Source organism: Apodemus sylvaticus, chromosome 15, assembly GCF_947179515.1.
Source record: "Apodemus sylvaticus chromosome 15, mApoSyl1.1, whole genome shotgun sequence".
NCBI lineage: Eukaryota > Metazoa > Chordata > Mammalia > Rodentia > Muridae > Apodemus > Apodemus sylvaticus.
In genome coordinates, this window is record NC_067486.1 from 69,394,141 (window position 1) to 69,419,243 (window position 25,103).

Here is a 25,103-nt window from a genome sequence, read left to right on the forward strand (position 1 = left end):
TCCTTATTGACTAGGAGCTTGGGGACCTCTTTCAGTATTTTCTAGAAAGTGAGGCATTTGTGATTTCATGTTCTGGAATAGAGCTTTTTATACCTTTACATTTGTTTGGTAGTTTGGCTAGGTATAGAAGTCTTAGGTTAGAAACCGTTATTCTTAAGAAACAGCATTATGGCTGGGTGGGGATCCCTTAGTCCTAGCTCTCGGGAGATAGAGGCAGGGGGACTGCTGTGAGTTCAAGTCTAGCCTCTGGTATACAGAGAGAGAGAGTTTCAGGGCAGCCTGCTCTACATAGATACACCCTGTCTTTTTGAGGGGTGAGGCTGAGGGAGAAATAGCATTATGATATTTCTTCTGCTCTTTTGGATTTTAGTTTTCAGGGTTGCTTTTCTTATTACTGATCTTTCCTATTTCTTTTCTCTAATTCTCTTTCTGGAATTTCTGAACTGGTATTATTGTCTTTTCTTGAATGTTGCCAATCTGCTAGAATCTATTCAATTTTCAAGAATTCTTTTTTGTTCATTGTTTATTGAATCTTATTTTTTCATGATGGTAGTACTAGAAGTGTAATTAAACCTTCACTTCTTTCTCTCTCTCTCTTTCTCTCTTTCTCTTTCTCTCTCTCTCTTCCGTTTTTTTTTTTTTTTTTTTTTTTTTTTAAGACAGGGTTTTTCTGTGTAGCCCTGGCTGTCCTGGAACTCACTCTGTAGACCAGGCTGTCCTTGAACTCAGAAATCCACCTGCCTCTGTTGTGGGTGCTGGGATTAAAAGCGTGTGCCACCACCGACCTGCGAAATAATCTTTTTCTTATTCTTTAGAAATCCTGTACATTTTTATGATAAACATGGATCTTAGTCACCCAGCAGTGCTCCCTCAGTCCTCCAGTGTGTCCCCTGCTCCTCCTCTCTCTTGTCTTTTTGTTGTTAATAATTCTGAGCTCACGTGGTGCTGCCTGTATGTATGTGGTGTATGGCTAACTCCTGAGGCATGAGCACCAACACACCATGAGCCAATCCTCAAAGGAAAGTAGTTTTTCCTCGGCAGCCTCAGGGAGGGCGGGCGGGCCTCATGTCTCACCTGATCCATAACGTGTCTTCTGCAGGTAACCACAGCTTCCATGCCTTGATGCACAGTGACCATGCCATGTCTAAATATGAGCGCTTCCCAGCTCTCCTCCCTGGCTGTCAGCTCTGATGTTATTTCGGCCCTCTCTTCCCTGAGCCGTGGACAGGGGGAGGTTGAGACAGTTGAGCCCTCAGCAGTTGAGCACTCAGAGTTGTTTATATTCTGCACTCTGATCAGTTATGAGTGTGTGCATTAACCACTGCTCTCTGCAAAAGAAACTGATCTGACCAAGTTGAGCATAGCGCGCAGCATGAGTCCAAGCATAAACATGCAGAGGCTGGTCTGATAGGCTGGCCGTTTAGCAGTGCCTGTGCTACAGTCCCCCATGTTACAGTACCCAGCATGAAATCCCTTCAGGCCTGAGATTCACACAAGTTGGCTGACCCCAAACCACGATACCGTTACCGTGGAGTGGGCACATCTATCTAGCAGGCTGGTGTTGTCAGCATGCAGGGTCCAGTGCTGGGTGAGCTACTGCTCTTCTCGCCTTAGCAGCCTCTGGCAGTGTGTGAGGTAGCCAGCAAGGAGAGGTCCCTGGTCAGCTCGAGGCTGCTCTCTGTGTGCCGCACCCAAAGTGAGTGGTGCCTTCAGCAGCTCTCTAGTTACTGTGGGCAAACGAGCAGTGGCCGGGGCCTGTTGTGAGTGGGGTGCCTCTGGCCACCCCGACTCGTAGGGAGGTGTCTTGAGTCATGAGTTAAGAAACAAAAATACCAAAACAAAAACAAAAACAAAAAAAAAACCCAACTTTTTCCCTTAGATATCCTGTAAACAGCTAGATTAAGAATTGTTTTATAAAAGGTTTGTCTTAGCTTTCTTGTAATATACTAATCATTGTAAGTTGATGGTACACACTGCACACATACTTAGGATTTTGTTGAATATATGATTTTCTTAAGTTTGGACTATATATTGAGCAACAAGGTCTTTTCCCAAAAGAAAATTCCCTGATCTCCTCCACAGGCACAGGGCGTGGGCAGGGGAGGCAGTGGCCGGCTCTTCACACGGAGCGGACGGTGTGCACTCGTCTACATCTCCTGCCCTCCGTCTCTTGCCCTCCCCATCTGTGGACTCTTCCTTTACTCCGTTCGGTTTCAGTTATATCTGGAGAGGTCCCTGCCGGACCTGCTCCTGAGCAAGCCTCTTTTGGCTCTCAGCTGCTCTTACTGGGAACAAAAACATTAGCATATCAAAGAAACTGGGGGTGAATCAGTATGATTTCTGCCTTAAGTACTGAGACCTTTTCCATAGACTATAATTCGATTTGTTAACTTTAACAAGATATTCAAACATCTTCTGATAACCAGATGTATTTTAAAAAAATTAAAATCTCAAAGATCTATAGAATTTCTGCATACAATACAGATAATTTCTTCCCCTGGCACTGCTTGAGAGTAAGTTGGCAGCCTCCAGTTCCTACTTTACTGAGCACTTTCTGTGAGTCTAGGATGAGCTCTCGAATAGTTGTGATACAGGCATCACAGTGGAGACACGCGTCTCCACCATTCAATCCCCAAATGCCTGCTGTTTCAAGACTGCCCCAGGAATGCTCTTCAGTTCGAAGCTGCCTTAGTTCAGGGTTGTTAGGGCTTTGCGCTTAATCTGACCTTTGACCTCAAAAAGTTTGAAAATCACAGACTAGTTATTTAATTGGGTTTTACATATTTGGGAAGAACATTATATGTAAATACTGTGTTCTCAGGCCACCCTTTGAAGTGGCACATAGTTTTATCTGTCCCATCTTTCCATTATGAGGTGCTCTTCTAACCTGTGGGGAATAAGTATTTTGGGGGCAGGTGGGGGGGGGGCGGGGGGGAGAGTACTTTGAAACTGTAAATATTCTGTTCCTTGCCCAATTGAATTTGAATTTGTAACAAATTTTTAGCTGTGTCCCTAGCTTTTCTTTTATTCAATATGTCATAATCCATTACTGCCATTGTTTCTGTGCCTGGAACTGACTCACGTGTGTCCCACACAGGCATCCTTCCTTCCCACCCTGTGTAGGATCCAGCGGCCTACACAAGGCTGTGTTCTTTAAGTGGTGCTCTCCTTTCTCTCCTCACACACCCCGGGAATGCCACATCCCCATAACCGTGTCCGCTCAGCCCTCCCTAATGCTGGGCTGCTGTCAGAAACAACGAACAGGAGTCACATTGTGTGTCCAGTGCTTCGGTGCTAGCGCACTGGCTTGGACAGGGTGGGAGGTTTTCAAACATGAAGGCTTTAGACTGCATCTGGAGATACTTAAAATCAAGAGCCACGTCTTGGAATTTGACTGGTGATTATTGTGTGTAGCCCATTGCTTATTAAATAGTCTTTATTATTGCTGTGTCTGTGCACTTATAAAAATTAGCAATTTGCATATAATGTTTAATTTTGGTTTACTATGAAAATGATATATTTTATAGCATTTTACTATGTCATAACATAGTTTTTCTCTTTATTAATTGTGGTAATTAGAGTAGCTTGCCTATAGTTAACACTTTGGAGGACTGTGACATAGAGTACTTTATTCTTTTTGTTTGCTTTGTTCTTTTGAGAGGGCCTTCCTGTACAGCTAAGGCTCAGCTTGTGATCGTCCTGCCTCAGCCTGCCAAGTGCCAGCATTATATCTTATTATTGGGTCTTAATAATATGGTATCTCCCACCCTGCTTTCCCTGTCTGCCCTCATCTCTTGTTCATGTGTTCACTGTCGGTCATCATCGAATTGTACACGTGTGCTTTTCCCCCTCCTGAGGAGGCCTGTTCATAAGAATCTCTGTGTCTCCAGTGCCCAGAATAACGCCTGTTGGAATAGATGCTTGATTGATGGGTTGGAAGCTTTTGTTTGTAGTATATAACATGCAGCAAGTTCTTATGGTCCTTTACAAAAAGCAATTAAAAAAAAAAACCAAATCATTGTTCATTCTTTTAGAAATTGGATAAGAAATCGTCTCCATCAACAGGAAGCCTAGATTCTGGAAGTGAATCAAAAGAGAAATTATTGAAAGGAGAAAGTGCTCTGCAGCGTGTCCAGTGCATCCCGGGCAACAGCAGCTGCTGTGACTGTGGTCTGGCAGACCCACGGTGGGCCAGCATCAACCTGGGCATCACCCTGTGCATCGAGTGCTCTGGGATTCACCGGTGGGTCTGCTCGCGCGGAGGGGAGCGGTCTTTTCAATACGTGCTGCAAATTCTTGTGGGGCTGTTTGTTGTTGCTGCTTTTGTTAGTGGGTCTTTTCCCCAGTTCCCTGATTTAATTACCAGTTTATAGTTGCACATTTTATACAGTGCATAACTTCAGTTTGTAATGTGTGTTTTGATGACTTTGGTTCATCATTATTAATGACCAGAGGCTCCATCCATATTTATATGTGGGCGCCACATCTGTGTGTGGGTAAATGCACAAATAGTGGCTTGATGATTTTATATGAAGAGTAATGCTCTCTTTTTTCCCTATGTAGGAGTCTTGGGGTTCATTTTTCGAAAGTGAGATCTTTAACTTTAGACACTTGGGAGCCGGAACTCTTAAAGGTGAGATAAATATTTGCATGGAAACATTTCACAGGTGATGGCAGATGAGCTAACAGAGTGGGGGAGTGAAGGCTGAGGTAGAGAAGGAGATGGCCCCGGGGGAAGAGTCTAAAGAGCTTTGTAGCAGTGACAAGGAGTTAGTGGTTGTTTGGTGGTAGGACTCAAATACACGGAGAGTCCGTAAGCGAGTTCAGTGAAGTCTGTCAGATAAATCTTATATTTCTATAATGTAGGAGTGAGGGACAATTTCAAAAATGTGTGGTGTAACTTTAATTCACTGTCCTTGAACTGGCCAGGACTTGCTCCACTATTATGCTCCACTGCATGTTATGCTCCACTGTCAGACATCTTGCCCACGCATGGACATAGCAGTCAGTAGCCTGTGATATATAGTGATCTATAGGTAGACATGTGATAAATAAACCTTTTGTTTAGAGGTTCATTGTTACCATTTTTAATTATGTGTATGTGTTTGAGTCTGTGTGTGGGTGTGTACACCAAGTGCAGGTGCCTGCATCGGTGTTGATAATTTTGTGCGGAGGGTGGAGGGAGTGAGGGAGGGATGGATGGATGGATGGATGGATGGATGGATGGATGGATGGATGGATGCTGTCTGTTAAGTACTTGTTACAGGAGTGATAGTATTCTGATAAAGAATTGTTTAACAAACTCAGCCTTTGGCTCATTTTAACTTTAAAATTTCTTTGTGGAATGAACAATTGCAGTCTGTAAAGAGGAATTCGTTCATCGTACCCACTTGAAGGAATTTTAAAGTTTAGCTTATTTTTAGGACTTTTAATTTTTGGCTTGTGTTTTTATTTTCCTGCCAAATAGCTTATGTGTGAATTGGGGAACGATGTTATAAATCGTGTTTATGAAGCTAAACTGGAAAAAATGGGAATAAAGAAACCACAGCCAGGACAAAGGTATGATTATCTTAATGTGCTACTTCCTCCCTAATCAAAAATCCAGTGTGACTTCAAACCCTGTGGTGGAGTGTTTAGAAGTCATCGTCATTTCTTCTGTTTCGATGTGACTGTGTCTGTCTTCAGTATACTCATTCGACCCAGGCACCATATTGGGCAGTCAATCGTTTGTAGTCTGTAGGTGACAACGAAGCATAAACACACTCTCTATAGGTCTGTCAAAGCTCTTTGCCAGTCAGGTGGTTCAAAGCTCTGCCCGTGGAAGGCATTTAAAAGGAAGCTCTGTGTAGTTTGGTTCCTTAGCACCTGTGTTAAAAGCAAGGGGTGTGTGGCTAGTCTCAATGGATTAAGTCAGCCCCAGGTTCATTGAGGGCCAGAGCTCAAAAAAAAAAAAAATAGTGATTGAAGATGATACCTGGTGCTGACCTCTGGATCACACCACAGCGTGCACACACAAACATATACATACCACATACACACACATACACACACACACACACACACACACACAAGTAGTCTGTTCATTGGTATCTTAAAGATGAAGTTTCTACTGTCTACTGAGAATTGTTTTGCATGATCTGACTTAATTCAGCACGTGTTGATCACACACCTCTGTGCAGCTTCCAAAGGAGAAGGCGGCTTGACAGAAATCAGACTTGTAGGTCCGCACATGTTTAAAAGGAAGGACTGCGAAGACCCGAGCAGCGTCTGCTGGTGGAAGGCGCTAGACTCGGGGCCTTCGGAGACTTCATCTCTGTGGGAGACACCAGCTTTAGTCAGGAGGATTCTTCATTTTTAGAAGTAGAATTGCATTTGCCATAATCCTATGTAGAGATTTGAACTAGGCCAGTGTAATTTGTTACTTTTAATATTTGCTGTGTAGCATAGTTATTAGACCTCGGGCTCTCCTATTTCAACTAAAGACCAAAGCATTTTAAAATAAGATAGGGAAAATTACAGAACAGGCACATGTATTTTGTTGGTTGTTTGTTTGTTGTTTTTGAGACAGGGGTTTCTCTTTGTGTAGCCGTGGTGTCCTGGAACTCACTCTATAGACCAGGCTGGCCTTGAACTCATAGAAATTCACCTGCCTCTGCCTCCCAAGTGCTGGGACTAAAGGTGTGTGCTACCACAACTGGACAAAACAGGTGTATTTTATGGTTATATAATAAGAGAAAATTGTTTTTTATCTATTATAAATCTGGAACACTATATGTTTTATTGTAGCTATTATCTGAAAAATTATGACTACCAGTAGTTATTGTTCAGGATATAACAGTATCTCTAGTATCTCTAGTAAAAATTAAATTAACATTAATTACACACACACACACACACACACACACGTATATATACGTGTGTGTGTGTGTGTGTGTGTGTGTGTGTGTGTGTGTGTGTGTGTATCTTTTTAGTTTTCCTGGTAGGTAATGTTTCTAATATAAAACACAAGAGAGTATAGCTATAGCTGCATGCAGATAGAATCACGGCGTGCCATGTAACTGAGTTTTCAGTGGGTTATTTGTATTTCATCTGACTGTGAAATTAGCTATTATTTTGAAGGAACTCATGTGGTATAACGTATGTCAAGTCTTTACAAGAGGATCTTCCATCCTGTGGAGTTAGGGTGGTTGTGGTGTGAGTGGGACCCGGGTCCTCTGGAAGGGCAATGAGTACTGGCAACACTAAGCACCCAGGGCACTGCCCAGCCCAGCCCGGCACTGCCCAGCCCAGCCCGGCACTGCCCAGCCCGTTCACTTTTAACTATTGTTAGATTCAGTAGCTAGTGGCACTCATGCAGGATTAGCCACGCCAAGGGGCTAAATAGAGTATTTTGTCATTTTTCTGTTTCCCAGACAGGAGAAGGAGGCATATATCAGAGCCAAGTATGTGGAGAGGAAATTTGTGGATAAATACTCTACATTGCTGTCACCTTCTGAGCAGGAGAAAAGGATCATCTCCAAGAGCTGTGAGGACCAGAGGCTGAGCCATGCCCGAGCGTCTGTCCACACCCCAGGTATTTTACCTGCGATATTATCCTGAGCTGAAAACACCTTTTTAATCTCACAATTATGGCCATTGTAGGTTTTTTTGTTGTTTTATAAACACTAGGAGCCTGTTTCCTTCTGTGCATTCTAAGGGAACTCTGGATTTCTTTGTCTTTAAGACTGTCACCTGAGACAGTCCCATGGTTCGAATTTCTAGGTACAGCCTGTACTCTGTAGAGCACAGCTGCTTAATAGCCTGGGGAGTTGGGTTATGAGTCGATTGCCTAAAGCCCTGGGGATCTGGTTATAACCACTGTTTTCCCTCCTATGTTCTCCCTACACTCCTCAGTAACGGTTTTTCCTGCCCCCCCTTCTTACGGCCTGCTTTGTGCTTTGCTAACTTGCATGTCCCCAGTGGCTGCTGTAAATAGCGACGAGGCCAGGCGGGAGTCTCTCTTCTGTCCTGATGAGCTAGATTCACTCTTCTCCTACTTTGATACTTCTTCAAAACTGCGTAGTAGTAAGTACTATTGTGGAGCATTCCAAGTCTGTGCCAGTGGTCATTGTGCGGTGCGGCCATTTCTCTAGATGTTGCCCATTGTCTCAGGGTTACACACTACCACAGCCATACAGTAAATCAAGCTCTTCACTCTCCCAGCATTTGTGGGGTAATGAGAAGTGTCAGAACTCTGAAAGTCAGTGCATTTTCAGGCTTTGTGATCTGTTTATGTTCCAGTTAGCTAAGTTACAGAAGGATTCAAATGGCAGTAAGTTTGTCATGCTGGTGGTGCCTGAGTTCATGTCTTCATGTACCAGCTCATTTTCTAACTTGTTGCTTGTGGGAGACAGTTTTCTAAGTGATGTGAACTTTAATCACTAGCCTTTTTTTTTTTTAAACATAGTCAAAAGTAATGACAGTGGGATCCAGCAATGCTCTGATGATGGCCGAGAATCTCTGCCTTCCACAGTGTCGGCCAACAGCTTATATGAGCCTGGTGAGTCCTGGTGGAGCCTGTGTTGATTGGTGTAGTCTGCTGTAAAGTGCGTGTGGCAAATGCCAGTTCTTCCACGGGTGTGTTTGCATCTGTATGCTCACACGAGGGCCAGAGGTTGACATCGGTGTGGTTCCTCCTTGCTCGCCACCTTCCTGCTGCGGAGAGGAGGAAGCGCAGTTGAATGTGTGCACGCGGTGCTGTGCGCGCGCTGTGCTGTGTGCCCCCCCCCCCCATGGTGGTGCTGAAGCTCCCATTACCCCATCTCTTGGCCTCTGTAGCTGGCCTCTCCTGACCATTAGAATCTCAGTCCCTAAACACCAGTCTGCTTTTTGTCCGATGGTAAAAGGTGACATTTGTTTAGTTTAGAGGTGTGGGGTCTTTCAGTATGTAATCTCTGTGATCCTTTTGTTCAGGGTATTTATTCCAAGAATAACTCTGCCATTATACTTTCCTATTGCTCATTTCTTCAGTGTTTTTTATTGTCTTTTCCCAAGCTTTTACAATAAGATTTAGTTTTACTAAAGGAGAATTACCAAAATATTAATGGTGTCGGGCAACATAAGAATGAAACGCAGCAAAGGGGTTAAATGTGTAGAAATGTCAAAATACTTCTGCAGTATTACTAATTAGAAGAGGAAATGTAGCTGGAATTATATTTCACAGCAGATCCTAATAGAGCAGAGCAGGCATTGAGAATTTCTCAAATACTTAAAAAGGTACCGCTGAGATGGCTCGGCAGACAAAGGTTCCTGCTGCCAGTCCTCTGACCTGACTTCAAGCCAGCGACCCACTTGGTGGGAGGAGAGAGCCAACTCCCAAAAGTTGTCCTGTGTGTGGCCTCCATGCTCATACCTACCCTACCCACTCCGAAATGAAGATGTTAGTGTAATAAAATGTCTCATATATGTTCAGTTTCAAATCTAATCAATTGTGACTTCAGACTTTAGCGTATAGATAACACTATAATGATGTAAGAAATCGTGAATCTCTCATATGCTCATTAGTGAAGATGAGTAACAGTCACCATTCCTTATGTCACAGTGTGAACTTTCAGAATTGAGGATATGTGTATATACATGCATATATACTTATATATATGCATGTATACACACATACATACACTATAAGGTCTCCTAGCCACTTTCCTGTCCCGAAGGTGTCTCTTTCGACCATTCTTAAGTTTACAGCTGCCAGCTGTAAGTTATCTTCACTTTGCTATTCCAGTCACTGCCATTCCCCCAGCAGAACTCTTGCTTCTTGGAAACTCTTTCTGTACTTGTCACAATATTTGTATCCTGTGGTACGAGCACATTCTAATTAATGTATTTGTGCTTTGCTTTCCAGAAGGAGAAAGGCAAGAGTCTTCTGTGTTTCTTGACTCTAAACATCTTAATCCAGGACTTCAGCTTTATAGGGCTTCGTACGAAAAAAACCTTCCCAAAATGGCTGAGGCTTTGGCTCATGGTGCAGATGTGAACTGGGCGAACTCAGACGAAAACCAAGCAACACCGCTCATTCAGGCCGTCTTAGGGGTATGAATTAATGCATTCAGGCTATATTAGGGGTGTGAATTAATGCATTCAGGTAGTATTAGGGGTGTGAATTAATGTACTCAGGGTATATTAGGGATGTGGATTAATGCATTGAGGTTTTTGTTGATCTGGTAAAGTAGAAAATATCATAAATTCTAAACTAAGCATCATTAATGTTACTGTTCTAAGAGGGGTTAGAAATGAAGAATTCTCTCACTATTCATTTCTGAGCGTTGTGTTTCTGACTTGGGAGGGGAAGCTGGAAGAGAATTCTCAGAATGCAGGGGGACTCGTGTGTTTTGCTGAACTTGAAACTGTAAGCAATTTTGTATTAATTAGTTCTTGGAAGAAACAGATCTAACTTATTTCTCTGTGATTTACATGTAGAAGCGTTCTTTCTTATTTGTCTTTATACATTGTCATCTTCTTTTTTTCAAGGGCTCTTTGGTGACGTGTGAGTTCCTGTTGCAGAATGGTGCTAATGTGAACCAAAGAGATGTCCAAGGGCGGGGGCCGCTGCACCACGCCACCGTCTTAGGACACACAGGGTAGGCCAGAGGAGCAAGCTTTCATCTTGAGAAATTACATCAAAATCTGGTTTTATTTTTTCTCAGGTTAAAGTTATTATATAGAATTTATGAAGAGTGCATTCTTATGTCATGGTGAAATCTGAAAGTTAAAGGTTCTCATTCAGAAGGAAAACTAAGATCAGTGTTCTAGCTTGCTGTTGTGATAAACGGCAATGACCATAAATACCGTGGGCAAGGAAAGGGTTTGTTTGGCTTATACTTCCATGCCACAGTTCATCAGGGAAGGAACTTGAGGAGGAACCTGGATGCAGCAGCTAAAGCAGAGACCACAGAGGAATGTGCTTACCAGCTTAATGAGCTTGCTTATCTTTAAGTTACTGTGTGTGTGTCTGTGTGTCTGTGTGTGTCTGTATACAGTGCAGTGTCTGAGGAAGCTGATGGGGTCAGGTCCCCTGGGGCGGAAGTTACAGGTGGATGGATGAACAGTGCGTATTCTTAAAGCAAGACCTCAGCTGCTTTCTTCTTGGGTGGTCCAGACCTTCCTGCCTATAATAATGTCATCCACAGTGGGCTGGGCCCTTCCATGCCAGTCAGCAGTCAAGGCAGGCCAGTCTGAGAGAGGCAACTTTCAACCAAGGTTTCCACGTTCCAGGAGACTCTATTTTATGTCAAGTTAACGATAATAACTAACCAGTATAGTTAATGTACAGTAATAAACTAACCAGTAAAGCTAGTGTACAGATAATAACCAACCAGTATACTTAGTGTACAGATATAACTAACCAGCATAGCTAGTGTATAGTTATAAACTAACCAGTATAGTTAGTGTACAGATATAACTAACCAGTATAATTAATGTACAGATATAACTAACCAGCATAGCTAGTGTATAGTTATAAACTAACCAGTATAGTTAGTGTACAGATATAACTAACCAGTATAATTAGTGTACAGATATAACTAACCAGCATAGCTAGTGTATAGTTATAAACTAACCAGTATAGTTAGTGTACAGATATAACTAACCAGTATAATTAGTGTACAGATACAACTAACCAGTGTAGCTAGCATACAGGTATAACTAACCAGTATGGCTAGTGTGCAGATACAACTACCAGTATAGGTAGTGTGCAGATACAAGCTAACCAGTATGGTGACTATAAAGATACAACTAGCCAGTAGGGCTAGTGCACAGAGACGAACTGACCAGTATATTTGGGACTAGTAAAGATCTCAGTTATCTTTTATTATTGAAGTCTGTTCATTGAATGTTGTAGGGTGCATTAAGAAGTTTCTAATACAGTGTTGTTTAAGTTCAGTAGAACCTTTGATTTTTGGAGGTGAAATGGATGTTTTTGTCTTCATCCTGTCTGAGAAATGCTGTTCTTTTCAACAGGCAGGTGTGCTTATTCCTGAAGCGAGGTGCCAATCAACATGCCACTGATGAAGAGGGGAAGGACCCTCTGAGCATAGCTGTGGAAGCAGCCAATGCTGACATAGTGACCCTGTAAGTGTCCCTTTGTACCTACTTCCCATACTGCCTGTTGCTTACACAGATGGTCATGGCTGCTCTGGAGCTCGGTGTGTGGGCTAGCCTGGTTTTAAACTACAGAGATCCCCCTGCCTCTGCCTGAGATTAAAGGCGTGTGCCATTACACCAAGCCCTGGCAGCTTTCAGCTCCTGTTCTGTCTGTGCTGGCCTCTGGGGTCACTGGCTCGTTTGTGTCTCACAGTAACTCTGTGAAGACATTGTTCTTCTTACTCTCGTTCTCTAGACAAGGAAGCTCAGCCTCCAGTAATCTCAGGAATTAATGAATGTAAAAGCTGGAACTTCCCAACAGAATCTCTGCTCTAATGCCTGGACTCTTGGCCACCTCTGCTGTACTGCCAGAGCACAGAAACAGAAGCTGTGATGGCCCCCAGTGCTCTCTTTCCTGTTTAGTCCAGCACAGAGCTGGGGTTGGGATGGGCGGAGCAGTGGGTAATTTGACTTTAATTGATTGCGGAGTAGAGGCTCACTGAGCTGGAGGGACTGCAGTTTTAAACATGGACACATGATTATTTTTAATACAAAATATGTGTTTTTGAATGTTTGAGTTATTTTTAGAAATGTGATATTGTCAGCTGAAATTCATTTCATGAGGCTGATGGAAGCAGGTTTGAGTCACATGATCATTCCATTCTGGGCTAACAGAAGCAGAGACTTGGTGATCGCTGCCGTCTTGAGTAGAAACATACCTGTTCATGATGCTCTCATTCAGAGAAACCCCAAGGCTGCTTTACACTTACACTGAAAAATTTGGTCTTGCAATGTTCCACCTTGTCCAACCTCTAGCCAGTAAGACTCAGACCAGGCGGGTTATTTTTACGGTGAAGGCTGTTGCTACCTATATCGATTAGTAATCAAGAAGATGCCCTACAAACATGCACCCAGGCCAGTCTGAGCCAGACAGTGCCCAACTTGAGATTCTCCCGGATAACTCTGGCCCATATTCAGTTGACAGTTGAAGCCAAGTAGTCAAGAGCCCTTTCAGAGAATCCATGGAGCAAAGCAGTGCTTAGGCGCCATCCTTGCTTCATGTGGTTCATAGTGTGGTGAGGGGAAAGGGCAGCGACAGACGCCAGTGTTGCCAGATGGAGCGTTCGAGGAGAGCGAGCGCCAGGGCTGTGGCGAGGCTGCAGGCAGTGTGGCAGCCTAGAGGGACCTAGTGTCTGTAGGCAGCCACTACAGAGAATGCCTTCCATGTTGCATAGTTTTGTTTTCAGAAAAAGAGGAAATATTTGTATTTTTAATCCAGTGTTACCTGTGTATGACCAGTATAGTAACCTTGGGAAAATTTTGGTAACTGTTAAGTCATTTCCTACTACAGCTGTTGTATATCAAATATATTTCCATCATTTAGAAGGAACAAGTTGCTTACGTCGTGTTGATAACTGTCTCACTCCGGGTAAGCTAATGACTGTGCAGGCTGCTGCTTTCCCAGGGTAGAGGCTATAATCTCACAGGGGGTTGTAGCAACTAGTGATTCTCTGAAGCCAGGCGGGGTGACTGGAAAGTGTTGTAGACTCCTGCTGTTTGTTTGCTCCTGCGGATTATTTGAATGAAGGTGAGACACGGTGGTCTTTGTCCTGGATCGCTGGTCCAATGCTCTAAGTTTTACATGACAGAAGCTAGTAAAAGAGTTAACTGTACTGGTGCATGTCCTGACTGCCCTTGCGAACTCGTGTGACTTCCTCTAAGAGCTCCTCTTCTTCTTCCATTCTAGGTTACGCTTAGCAAGAATGAATGAGGAGATGCGGGAATCAGAAGGCCTTTATGGACAGCCAGGTCAATATTCTACTAACAATCATACTGAAATGCAGTATAAAAAGTGCATTCAGGAATTTATCAGTTTACAATTGGAAGACTCATAGTTCCTTAGCTAACTGATGTGATATTATAGAGGTTTTATAATGTACTTGTAAATTGTGAGCTGTTAACTTCTGTACTGTACTTCCTGAATTCCCGAGTGGCTAATCCTAGGCCTTTCCACAGACTCCTGTTTCTATCTCAGTACGCTCGCACTTACTGTGTCCAGTCAGCTCTGGCTGCTGGAGCCCTTGTCTGCTGTACAGATGTCTTCCACGAGTGTCCAAGGAGAACGCTGGCCAACAGGCTCTACTGGACTGCAGCAGAAAGCAGCTTCCAAAAGGATTCTCGTGTCCAGTGAATAGAACAAAATGCTTTTCTTTTTGTTATTCAGGGAATTTCTATACATTGTGTTCAGGGAACAAAAACAAATCACCATGTGTTTTGTATATAAAAGGTTAGTATGGAAAATACCAAGAAAAGGTTTATTGATGCCTTTTGTATTCCATCTAAGAATGAGTTGAAGATTTAAAGTAAAATCTTACCAGTAAGTTGAAAGTCCACAATGGGCATAGACTTAGTTTCAGAGGCTGAAGTTTATCCATAGCTTTGCCCCAGGCAATTGTGCCCTATATGCTGGGGTAAGTAGATGCATTTAGAACAGTGTTTTGTGAACCTGATGGCGAGGTAGACTTATTAGAAAAATGTCAATTCATGATCACCTCAGTGTTTCTGTTAAGTGATCGTCACCTGTGGGTCATGGTGTGAGAAGGGAGAGAAGCTGATAAACCTTCTGTTTGGGGGGCACATGCTCCTTAGCTGTCTGCACCAGAAACGACACGCATTCCAGTCCGCGATCTGAGTGCGTGCGTCTCTAATGTGCTTCATATTCATACACGTATTGCTAACCATTCAGGAACTCATGACTCCAGCACCTACAGAGACTTATGCACTTTGCAATGAGCATATTTGTTTTATAAAAATATATTTGTCTTATGAAAGTGAATATTTATATTATTATTTTTAAGTGGCCTGGTGATATCATCTCTCATTCCTGCTGAAGCATATTCTGAAATTTCTGTATTTTCTGTTGTCTTCAGCCACTTAGTTTAACTATGGTAATCTCTTAACTGTGTCAGTATGACATACAGTAATCTCTAACTGTGTCAGTATGAGATACGGTGATCTATAACTGTGTCAGTATGAGGCCATTTTTTTTTCTCCTCAGAGGACTGTACTTACTATGTAATTTTGGCCTGCTGTAATAAGGAAGAAGAAGAGCCTGGGTCATGTGGACACTTCTGACCTGGGGGTTTACTTTATCCTATGACTCACGGTACTGCAGGTCAGGGTGCTCGGAGACAGACGTGGGTGTGCTAAGACGGGTCAGACTCAGCACCAACTCTGATTTCACACATTTGTTTCAGAGTTGGATGTTAGCTCTTAAATAAGTTCTAATTTTGTAACATATCTTTAAATGATAGTATTACAAGGCCACTTCTGAGGCCTTTGCATTTAAGCACTTTGAATAAAGATGGATCAAAGAAAATGACATTTGTAAGGCAGCAGTGAGCTGCAAGGTTGTAAGTTGTTACATTTGTATTTTCCTGAAATTGTAAAGGTAACTGTTAAGCCAGCTACACCTTCCTAAAGGTGCTTCACTATGCCTGTCCAGCTGGTGAGTCAGAGGTCAAAGGTCAGAGGTCAGCAGTCAGTGGTTCCCTTGCTCTGCAGGTGGGAACTTGCAAGGGCAGGACCTTCCTGTTGGCTTGAATTTCTTCAGTGCCATCCAGGAGTGCTCAGATGCTTTTCATTGTTGTCCATGTGCAGTTTTAAGTCTAGGAACTTCCAGGTATCCATAGGAAAATATTTCTTTTTCAAATTTAATGAAAACCTGAAAACAGGCCTAACTTTAAAATGTTTTTTGGACCATCTTCAAATTTTAATTAAGAAGTTAAAAAGTATCAATTCTGCCAGCAATGCCAGGTTAAAAGTAAGATTAAAAGAAACTATTTGAGAAATATCTTGAAAAGAATTCGATTTGAAGCTCGGTTTTAGGGCCCAGTGTTAAAAGGTGAGTACTCGGTGTGTGCGCAGGGCGTGTGGCGAGCGCCTGAGCTCTCTGGTTCTTCTTGTCCCTTCTGAGTCCTTCTCAGCACAGCAGAGGTGCTTGGCTCCAACAGCTGCTCCTAGCCTGCAGGCTTTGCCTGACTGCTTCTTAGCCATAGAAAGGAAAACCATCAGAGCTCTGGGCGGTTCATAGGTACTGGAATTGTCAGTCTATTGGTAGTGACAAGCCTATTATTTAAAGGACTCAGAATGCTTAGCAATCATGGACTTATCTCTAAGAAACCCCATTTCTAAACTTTCGTATCTACAAACCCGTGGATGCCCAGTGCTCACGGACGGTAGTATAAAGAGCATGCAGTGTCTCCGGGAAGGTGGAAGAACTCTTAGGAGGCCTGGCCAGGCGAGCGGTGACAGTGTACCTTGCTGTCAGTGGTGGGTCTCTGAGGGTCTCGGTCGGCAGGTTCTCAGCCAGTCACGGCATTAGGGAGCCACTTCTGGTCATGGAAGTGTGTAGCTTCTGGAACCTGTCCAATCATTTGTAGAAGGAAACTGCTCCCAACTGGTGGGGCAGGATGATGCCTGTGGTCACATCCTTTTGAGAACATTCTTTTCAGTAGTGAGGTCACCGAATCCTCTCAGTCAGGCTAACCACTGTCATGATGAATATTCTGAATACCAAAAACCAAAAGTGATTTTAAACTGTCAGTGGAAACACAGAAGTATATATTTTAAAACTTCAGAATTGTTCAGGCACATACAACATTTGAACTTTCTGAATGGGAAAAAATGTGGTTAAGTAATTTAAATAATATGCTTAGCTGATTTTTGTAGTGAGCTGTTCGGTGTATTAATAGGAAGATTCTAGGATAGTGTGTCCCAGAATCTTGTTTATGTGTTCTAGTTCAGACAACTTAGATTTGCCTTGGGTAATTTTTCAAGTGATTAAAATTCTCCTTAAAGTTTAGATAATGAAGTTCACTTTGTGTTGGCTATTTTTAGTAAATCACGGCTGTCGCTTTTGACGACACGTTTTGAGGTCTAAGGAAGGTAGCATACTAATAGTGCATTAACTTTAAAACACTGAATTTACCAAGTTTTGTGCGTGAAACTAGAAACTTCCTTTTGTATTGTATGAACTCTTAAATGTCTGCAGTCCGTGAACCCAGTGAGGATTACAGCAGCAGCTCTTCTCCAAGGACTTGCTTATTACTCCAGTGAATCAAAGGTCTTAGAATTAGTTTTGCATGGTACAATGGTCTTACTAAAAATGTACTTGTATAATATGTACTAGGTGATTTAAAATCAAACACTAGAAAAATCATAAAGACAAACAGCTCGTTATACAGAATATGCATCACTGAATGTAGAAGCCATATATTGCCATTGTACTGTTGTAATACTTGAGAACGCTCATCCGGTGCTATCTGTGAACGACTTGGCATTAGCGTCTGCTAGATCCTTCTCCTGTTTCTTCCTGAATATATAATGTGTGCCTTTTATGTTACTTCTGGTGTTGAATGGTAAAATCAATGTGGTATTTTTGTATTATATAATCTGCACTTTACACTTTCTTGGAAAGTAAAATTCTAGACTATCTGAATAGTATTTTAAAAATATTTATAATGTTTACAATAAATATTTTACATATTTTAATTCAACATCTAAAAAGAGAAAAAAATTAAACTATTTTGTATGGTTTGTTAATTGTTATTTAATGCTGCGCTCCTCTCGGTTTATTTTGTGTCCAGTAGGATGGCCAAGCACAGGAAGGGGTTGTAGTTAATTGTTTGTATACCAGGACAGTGGAGTAGCCTTTAGTGTGCTTCAGTCAGGATGGTGGGAGCCATTACTGCCTCCAGCCAGCCTGGGAAAGAGGGGCTCTCCTCACTCTACCTTCCTATTGTAAAGTAGATGGATTAGACTCAGCTGATTATCTCATGTAACAATTAAATTTCCAGGATTTTGATAAATTGCTTTCTACATAGACTAAATGTTAAAAGGCACTAACTGTTCAGAGCACTAACCTCATTATTAAAGTCCATGTGCTATGCCGTTAGGTCTTACCAGGCTGTTATCTGCCCCTCAGTCATTTTCTAATTCTCTAGCTTTTGATGTGACCCCTGTGTCTTCCACAGTCTTGCTTTCAAAGAGTTTCAGAGTTTACTGTTAACAATAACTTAATAACAAGATTGTCATAAAATGGGACGCATGGTGTCTTAGGGGAACGATGAAACTGTGATGACAAGAATCACACAAAAGAGTATTCTATGCTAAAGTGAACAGAAGCTAGCCAGGAGTCTGTTCCGAGGTAACGCTGAGCAGGAGGCGTCCCAAGGACTCCTTATCCCAGAATGAGATTGCTCCTTGGAGGGATGATTGACCTTTATGTATGCTTATAGTTCCTCAGCAAGACGAGTTGTCCAGCTGGCTATAATGTTCTTATCTGCATCTCCACAAGTGTTGAGCGTGCACACATGTGAACAGATTCAGGTTTCCTTTCCAGTTTTGCATAATAAGTATTCTTGCTCATAAGTCAGGAGAAGGTGTGGAGCTCTGGTTTCATAGTCATGTCATGGCCTTTTGATTTACTGAGTTTAGTGAACAGTGGATGAGATACATTCGTTCTAAACCTCAAAGTGTGTGTGAACTGCTTTTTACAAACAACTATTGCAGTGTAAAGCACTTGTAGTTGATGATGGATTATGAAGCTTGTCCTGCCTGATGTCTAGCCATTGCCTAAGTGATGGGTGTCCATCTGAGCCTTCACTAGGACCTGGCTTTACTCATTTCCTTTAACTTTTATCTAAGAAAGTATTTTCTTATAAAATGTGCTGTTTACTTCATTTCAAATAGCCTCTCTTCTTGCGTGTGCTAATGACTGTGTTTCTTCACATTGCTTTCAAACGCTTGCGTCTCGTTCCTCTCTAACTCTGAGCTTGGCTCTGCGGCGCCTCTGAGACCCTTCTCAGGTATAGCCCTCGCTTTCTTACACACTTTTCTGTCATTATCATTAGCTGGCCTTTTTCCTTCAAAAAATGATATTGGAACAAAACTTTAATGAAATGTGATGAATTGTAAAGTAGTATGAGTAAAAATGAATGTTGTTTTATTAGTATCTGAACTGTATAAATTTTAAAAGTGTCTTTATTTTCCTTTCGTACAGGTGATGAAACTTACCAGGATATTTTCCGTGATTTTTCTCAAATGGCATCCAATAATCCAGAGAAACTCAATCGTTTCCAGCAAGATTCACAGAAGTTCTGATCCTTGTAAAAGGGGGAAACTGAAGTTTGGTGAAGTCTTAACGTGTACAACCAGAAATTCACACCTTTTTTATTACTTTAATTCTACTTAATTTTGGTAGACAGTGAATGGTTTGGTAGCCATTCATTTTGGGTTTTTGTAAATGAAAACAAGATCTCTCATAATTGGGAAAGGAAGAAAGCCTCTATACTTCCCCTTTTATTTAAGAAGAGAAAAGTCTTTTTAAGATGGGTTGCGCTCTTACATAAAGTTGTGTCCAGATCTAAGTTGTGAGATGCTACACTGTTGGGCCACTCCATCCTCGCCATGCATGGGTGGGGCTCTGGTTCCCCTGGGAACATTCAGTCGCCATGTCTGCATCAGGTGGGAGCCAGTTCTCTTGCCTGCTTGGAGGCTATCTTTTCTGTAGCTGTCCTTATAATAGTTGGTGGTTCAGACAGAGGTGTGTGTATTCTCTGTAACTCAGCTGTCACACTCACAGAGTACAACGCAATTGCTAGGACCAGTGGGCCTGCCCTCGCTCACTCTGAGGTGCTATGGCCTCCAGCACCTCCGCAACACGGCTGCCGTGGGAGCGGACCACACTTGACTCTCTAGGTTTATTTATCTTACGGTGAAAAGAGCTCTTACTGTTTTCTTTCTTCAATCACCCAAGAATCCTAGCTTAGTTTTTGTTGTCAGGTCGATTTCCTGAAACCTTGACAGATGTCAGTGTAATAACACCAGATTTCAGAAGTTGACCATTGCATAATTGGGCTTTCATCAAAACATAGTGATGTCAAATGTAATATTTTAGGGCATTTTTATATTTGGAATTAATCCATTTTAAGATATATATTTTTTACCGTAGTTACTCTTGGTGAAAGAAAAATCTCTATGTAATGGAAGAGAAAGCTAATTTTTTTCCTGTTTATACTAAAATTTACCAGCAATAAAGTCCTTTTATTTTTTTCTACATTTATCTTGTGTACTATACAGCAGTATACATTCATTTAAATTGTATCTTGTATATAGCTTTAGAATTAAGTGAAATTAGTCATTTTAAGTTCCAAAATTATGCACATGTGATATAGTTTGTCGAGTTCCGCCTCTGATTGATGTCTCGGTGAAGGGCGGGACCCAGGAGTGACTGGCTTGGCTCCTTGCCAGCACTGGTGATGACACACACTCCTTACGGGCTGTCTGTAAGAGCATTGGTACTCAGCTTCTCAGAAACATTTTGAAATGTAAAATTAGAGTTAATTAAGTAAAAACTTTAACATTTTCCCCACAGAACATGGAACTTTATTTTAATTAAATATAAAATCAGAATCTAAGTAGAATTTATATTGAAATAGACTTGCCACCCAGATAAGGTCCCGTAGTTGGGCCGGGTTGTAGGCATGCAGCGCACACTAAGGGTAAGAATCGATTGTGAGTTGTTTCACAGGGCAAAAGGCGTTTGTCTTCGCTGTCTCCACTCCACTCGCAGGTCATCTGGCCTTGTAGGCGTGTAGATAAAGGCAAAAGTCCCATTTGTGATATTTTAATTGGTATGTATTTTGAAATTTATTGCCCTAAAACGTGTTCAAGGAAGAGAACTAGGCTAAAGATGGGGAAGAAAACCGCCTCTCCTCCAGGATGCTCCTTGGTCGCTCCTGGGGCTCCTGTCTGTGAAGGTGCAGGGACACTCCCTTTGGTCCGCTGCCTGGGGCAGTGCCTCTGGACCTGCTGCCTCCAGGACTGGGCAGTCAGCAGTGTCTGCTGCCCTTAGTGACTGGAGTGGTTTTTTGGGGGGGACAAAAAGCCTTAAAGATTCAAGTGAAATGCCTTAAAGATTATTATGGTTCTGAGTATCTTTAGAATTCAGATTTAGCTGCATCACTTAGTGCTGTGTAGAGGCTGGCAATACAAGACTATATTGCTGTGGCTAACTTCATTTTCTCAGTGTACTGACCAATTGGATGAGAGAAAGGACTGGAGTGTAGCAAGGGTTTTAGTGAATCGTTTCACAGGAGGCTGACCCTTGGATGAGTTCTGCTGTGCTGCTGACAGCTCTCTGTGACACGTTGGCCAGTGTCCCGCGGAGTAGAGAGAGGCACGCACGGTGCCGCCCAGCCCCTCGGGCTGCCCATTCTGGTTGCCCCCCTTTATCTCCAGGATGGACGTGCTGATAACAGCTTTATTCTTTATGATTCATCCATTCATTCTTTTTCATGCTCTCAGTGATGTAAAAATTGGGTTACTGCCAAAATAAGAATAGAGGTGCTCTGAAGAATTCATAAAATGCAACTGTGCTGTGGATGTAGATAAAGCTGACGGAGCAGCCGTTCACCAGGCTCCAGTGCGGCACATTCAAGATGCCCAAGATTTCAAATTTATTTTTACCATAACCTTCAAAGATTAATTCCAGCATTACTGTGTACCTAACTAACTGACACTGGTGTTCGCTGTAGTCTAGTGAATTCTGGTATTTACTTCCCCCAAAGTAATACAGCTTGCAACTTGTACTTTAGTACATCAAAGGTGCATTTTGGGGAAAAAATATATATATATACTCATATTTTACAAAATTGAAATTTGTGATCATGTTAGCAGTATTTAAAAATAAAACCGTCTGCATATTAGATATCATTATAAGCCAAGCTGTGTTTAAAACTAAACTGCTATCCACTTTGAGTAATCGGACATTCCTAGATCACCCATGTAAATTAACTCTCTGTGTGGTTGCATTTTGGCCATTAGCAGGACTGTGTGTGGTGTTTTCGAAGTGAGACCCTCTATCCATAATGACTTCAGTCCATATCCTCCTCGGATCCAGGGCTTCTGACAATGTGACCGATGGAGCAGAGGGAGCGGAGAGCTCTCTGTGCGTGTTATGACTCAGGCTGGGCTTCTACATCAACCCTGCCCTCCTGCTGCCCCGGGAAGACTTCTGAGACCATGGTCTGTGGCTGTCAGCCTTGGCTGTGTCTCCATCCTAGCCTGCTGCTCTTGGTTTGCAGAGATGGTCACTTGCTTTGCTGGGCAGAGGCAGAGCCGACTCTGTGACCCAGGTCTGACATATGCTTCCAAAAGCATCCGTGTCCTGAAAGGATTCGACATCACTGTAAGCAGCAGCTTTCCCTGTCTCTGACAAGAGACTTCAAATACTGTGGAGAACCTCGTTATGAAGTTCAAAGGGAACAGATTGGAATTTGAAAGCATCAAATTGTAGAAAAGTCTTCATTGTTTTTTTTACAATAGAAAACATTAATAAAATGAAAAATCTTAGAAAGTTCAACTCACCATTTATTATTACCTCTAATGTTTTCTAATGAAACATAACTATAAAAGGGGGGCAGGACTTGCCTGGCTGAGCCCCAGCACCTTCAAGGTGATGGTTGTGGGTGTTTTCTTCTGTTTACATAGAGGGGGGGTCATGTGGACAAAGATTCAATTAAATACAATTTTTCTTCACATTGGTCTTCTCACTATCTTGTTTTCTCCATCTCTCTCATTCCCCAGCCTTATTTGGGGTATTAATTAATTTTTAACAGGGAAAGCTTGCTGTGCTATCAAGGTTTCCAGCACCATTTTACACGAAGGCTAAAGGTTAGCTTTTGGAAATAACAAGCTCTTTTTAAAAATATATGTTTACTTGTGCTCTGTGAAACTTCTGGGTCATTCCGGTCATCAAGGCTGATCACATGTACTATTTCTTGCTACCTGTGAAAAGGATTTTAAGAATGTATAACCAACACTCCATTACTTTTTATTAGTATGTAGAGAATTTGTATCTAATTCATGAATGTAGTTTTACTGTAGTTTGTCATTGTAAATGGAGCAAAGTACATTATCTTTATAGTTATTCTAAAATGTACATTATGTAAGAATTGTAAATATACTTGATTACTTTGTATGCTGAAAAATTTACAATATTAAGTCAATAAAAATATCTCACTTGTGGCACAGTTGCTGTAAATGCGCCATCTTCTTTTGAGCTCTGTTGGGTTTGGTCTGATACCTGCTCTAGCTAAGGTTCCGTTGACCCTTCCACCTCTCAAATTTTGGAGGTCCATGTTGATCCTATTTGCTGTCCAGAAATCCACGTTGATACTTGAAATACCTTCTTCTCTCTGATTCCAGAGTCGTTGCAGCCCCTACTTCATGTACGAAAGACCACAGACTTTGGTTTTAAGAGAGACTTTTCTTCTGCCTCTCCCGTAATAGTTGATATGTCTATCTCTGTCTGTTGTCTATATATAGCTGTTAGAGTTCCAGTCTTGGCAACACAGCCATACTCCATCCTTTTAGTAAACAAAACCCAGCTTCTGTGTGGATGGAGCTGAGAATCAGACCCACACACAAAGCTCGGGCTTGCATTTCCTTTAAGAGTTACCACAAAGTCGACCCAGCCCCGACATCAGTCATAACCCTGCGTTTCATTCTCAGAGAGGTCGCTAAGGAGAACCCGCAGCCGTACCTTAAATGAAGGCAAACAGCCTGCTTCCCTTTCTTATGCTTTTCTGGTTTGTTTGTTTGTTTGTTTGTTTTGCAAAAACATCCTCACTGCCGAAATAATGTTTCAGTCACAGAAGAGAGGGCTCAGTATGATGGCCTGGGCTTGTAATCTCAGCATGCCAGGAGTTAGAGGCAGGGCAGTTTGAGGTAATGTGAGCCTGCTCCAAACAAGCAAACAAGCACTCAGAAACGCCCAGAAAACAAGACTCGAGTGTAAAGAAAATCATCTCTGAATCCATCACTTACCTGTGCTGTCCAAAATGGACTCCACTAGCTACAAAGTCGATTGTTTATTTCATGAGCATGCATATGCATGCTTATGTGTTTGCGGGTACGTGTGTGCGCACATGCAGATGAACATGTGCATGTGTGTCCTTCAGCATCGCTCCTCCGTCACAGTTGCTTATTTGAGGAAAGGTCTCTTGATGGCTTGGCACGCCTCAGGCCAGATGACCAATGAGCCTTAAGGAGCTTCTGCCTCTCCAGTGGCCACTCTGGGTTTACAAGCATGTGCCAGCGTGCTAGACTTTGAGACTTGGGAGCACACATGGATCCTCTGTGCTGTGTGGCAGGCACTGTGTTGCCTGGGCTGTTTGACCAGTCTGCACAAATCCAAAATCAAAATTAGGCAACGATGAATTAGGTTTTTAGGCATAGTGCTACATACATCTTGAGAGCTTAGCCACATGTGCCTAATGACGTGTTCTGGACAGGGTGGGTTATAGATTCAGTTCTTTCTGACTAAAGCTGCAGCCTTACTATAGAAGCCCTTCTAGACCTATATGCACTGATACAGCAGACAGTATTGCTTTATGACCTTCTTAGATGGGGAATATTTTTAAAACTTGGTGAAATTTTCAGATGTACCAAAGTTATTTTAGTAGTCACAGGCTCATGGCAACATTTTTCTTTTCTTGGATGCCACCCCTCTGTACCCCACCTCAGCCCCTGGGACCAAATTCCAGATCACTTAGTGTGAATCTTTGAAAGGATCTTATTTAATTATATAGCACTTCCTTAATCTGCATAAAATTACCAGATTTTTCCAGTTGTCTCAAATATGGTTTTCCCAAGTCAGTCTACAAATGTTCATACACTGCAGCTGGCTAATAGGTCTCTTAAAATGTACAGGTTTCTCTATATTAAAAAATTATCTGTGTGCAGTTTCTGAACACATGAGGTTTTATTGGTTTGTTTGGTTTTTGGTTTTTTTCGAGACAGGGTTTCCTCTGTATAGCCCTGGCTGTCCTGGAACTCACTCTGTAGACCAGGCTGGCCTCGAACTCAGAAATCCACCTGCCTCTGCCTCCCAGAGTGCTGGGATTACGGGCGTGCGC

The 25,103-nt window shown here is 42.3% G+C and overlaps 1 protein-coding gene across 2 annotated transcripts in view; it reads left to right on the top strand.

Moving 5' to 3' along the window:
- The window catches only part of Acap2 (ArfGAP with coiled-coil, ankyrin repeat and PH domains 2), a 109,705-nt gene extending 86,478 nt beyond the window's left edge, over positions 1–23,227 (top strand). For both annotated transcript variants that reach the window (XM_052157795.1, XM_052157796.1), the window contains exons 14-23: positions 4,035–4,243; positions 4,564–4,633; positions 5,468–5,559; positions 7,413–7,573; positions 8,447–8,539; positions 9,884–10,071; positions 10,510–10,619; positions 11,998–12,108; positions 13,868–13,929; positions 19,184–23,227. In XM_052157795.1, the coding sequence (XP_052013755.1) occupies positions 4,035–4,243; positions 4,564–4,633; positions 5,468–5,559; positions 7,413–7,573; positions 8,447–8,539; positions 9,884–10,071; positions 10,510–10,619; positions 11,998–12,108; positions 13,868–13,929; positions 19,184–19,284 (1,197 nt within the window). In that variant the 3' untranslated portion in view covers positions 19,285–23,227. The remainder of the gene's footprint in view (positions 1–4,034; positions 4,244–4,563; positions 4,634–5,467; positions 5,560–7,412; positions 7,574–8,446; positions 8,540–9,883; positions 10,072–10,509; positions 10,620–11,997; positions 12,109–13,867; positions 13,930–19,183) is intronic.
- The last annotated feature ends 1,876 nt before the right edge of the window (positions 23,228–25,103 follow it).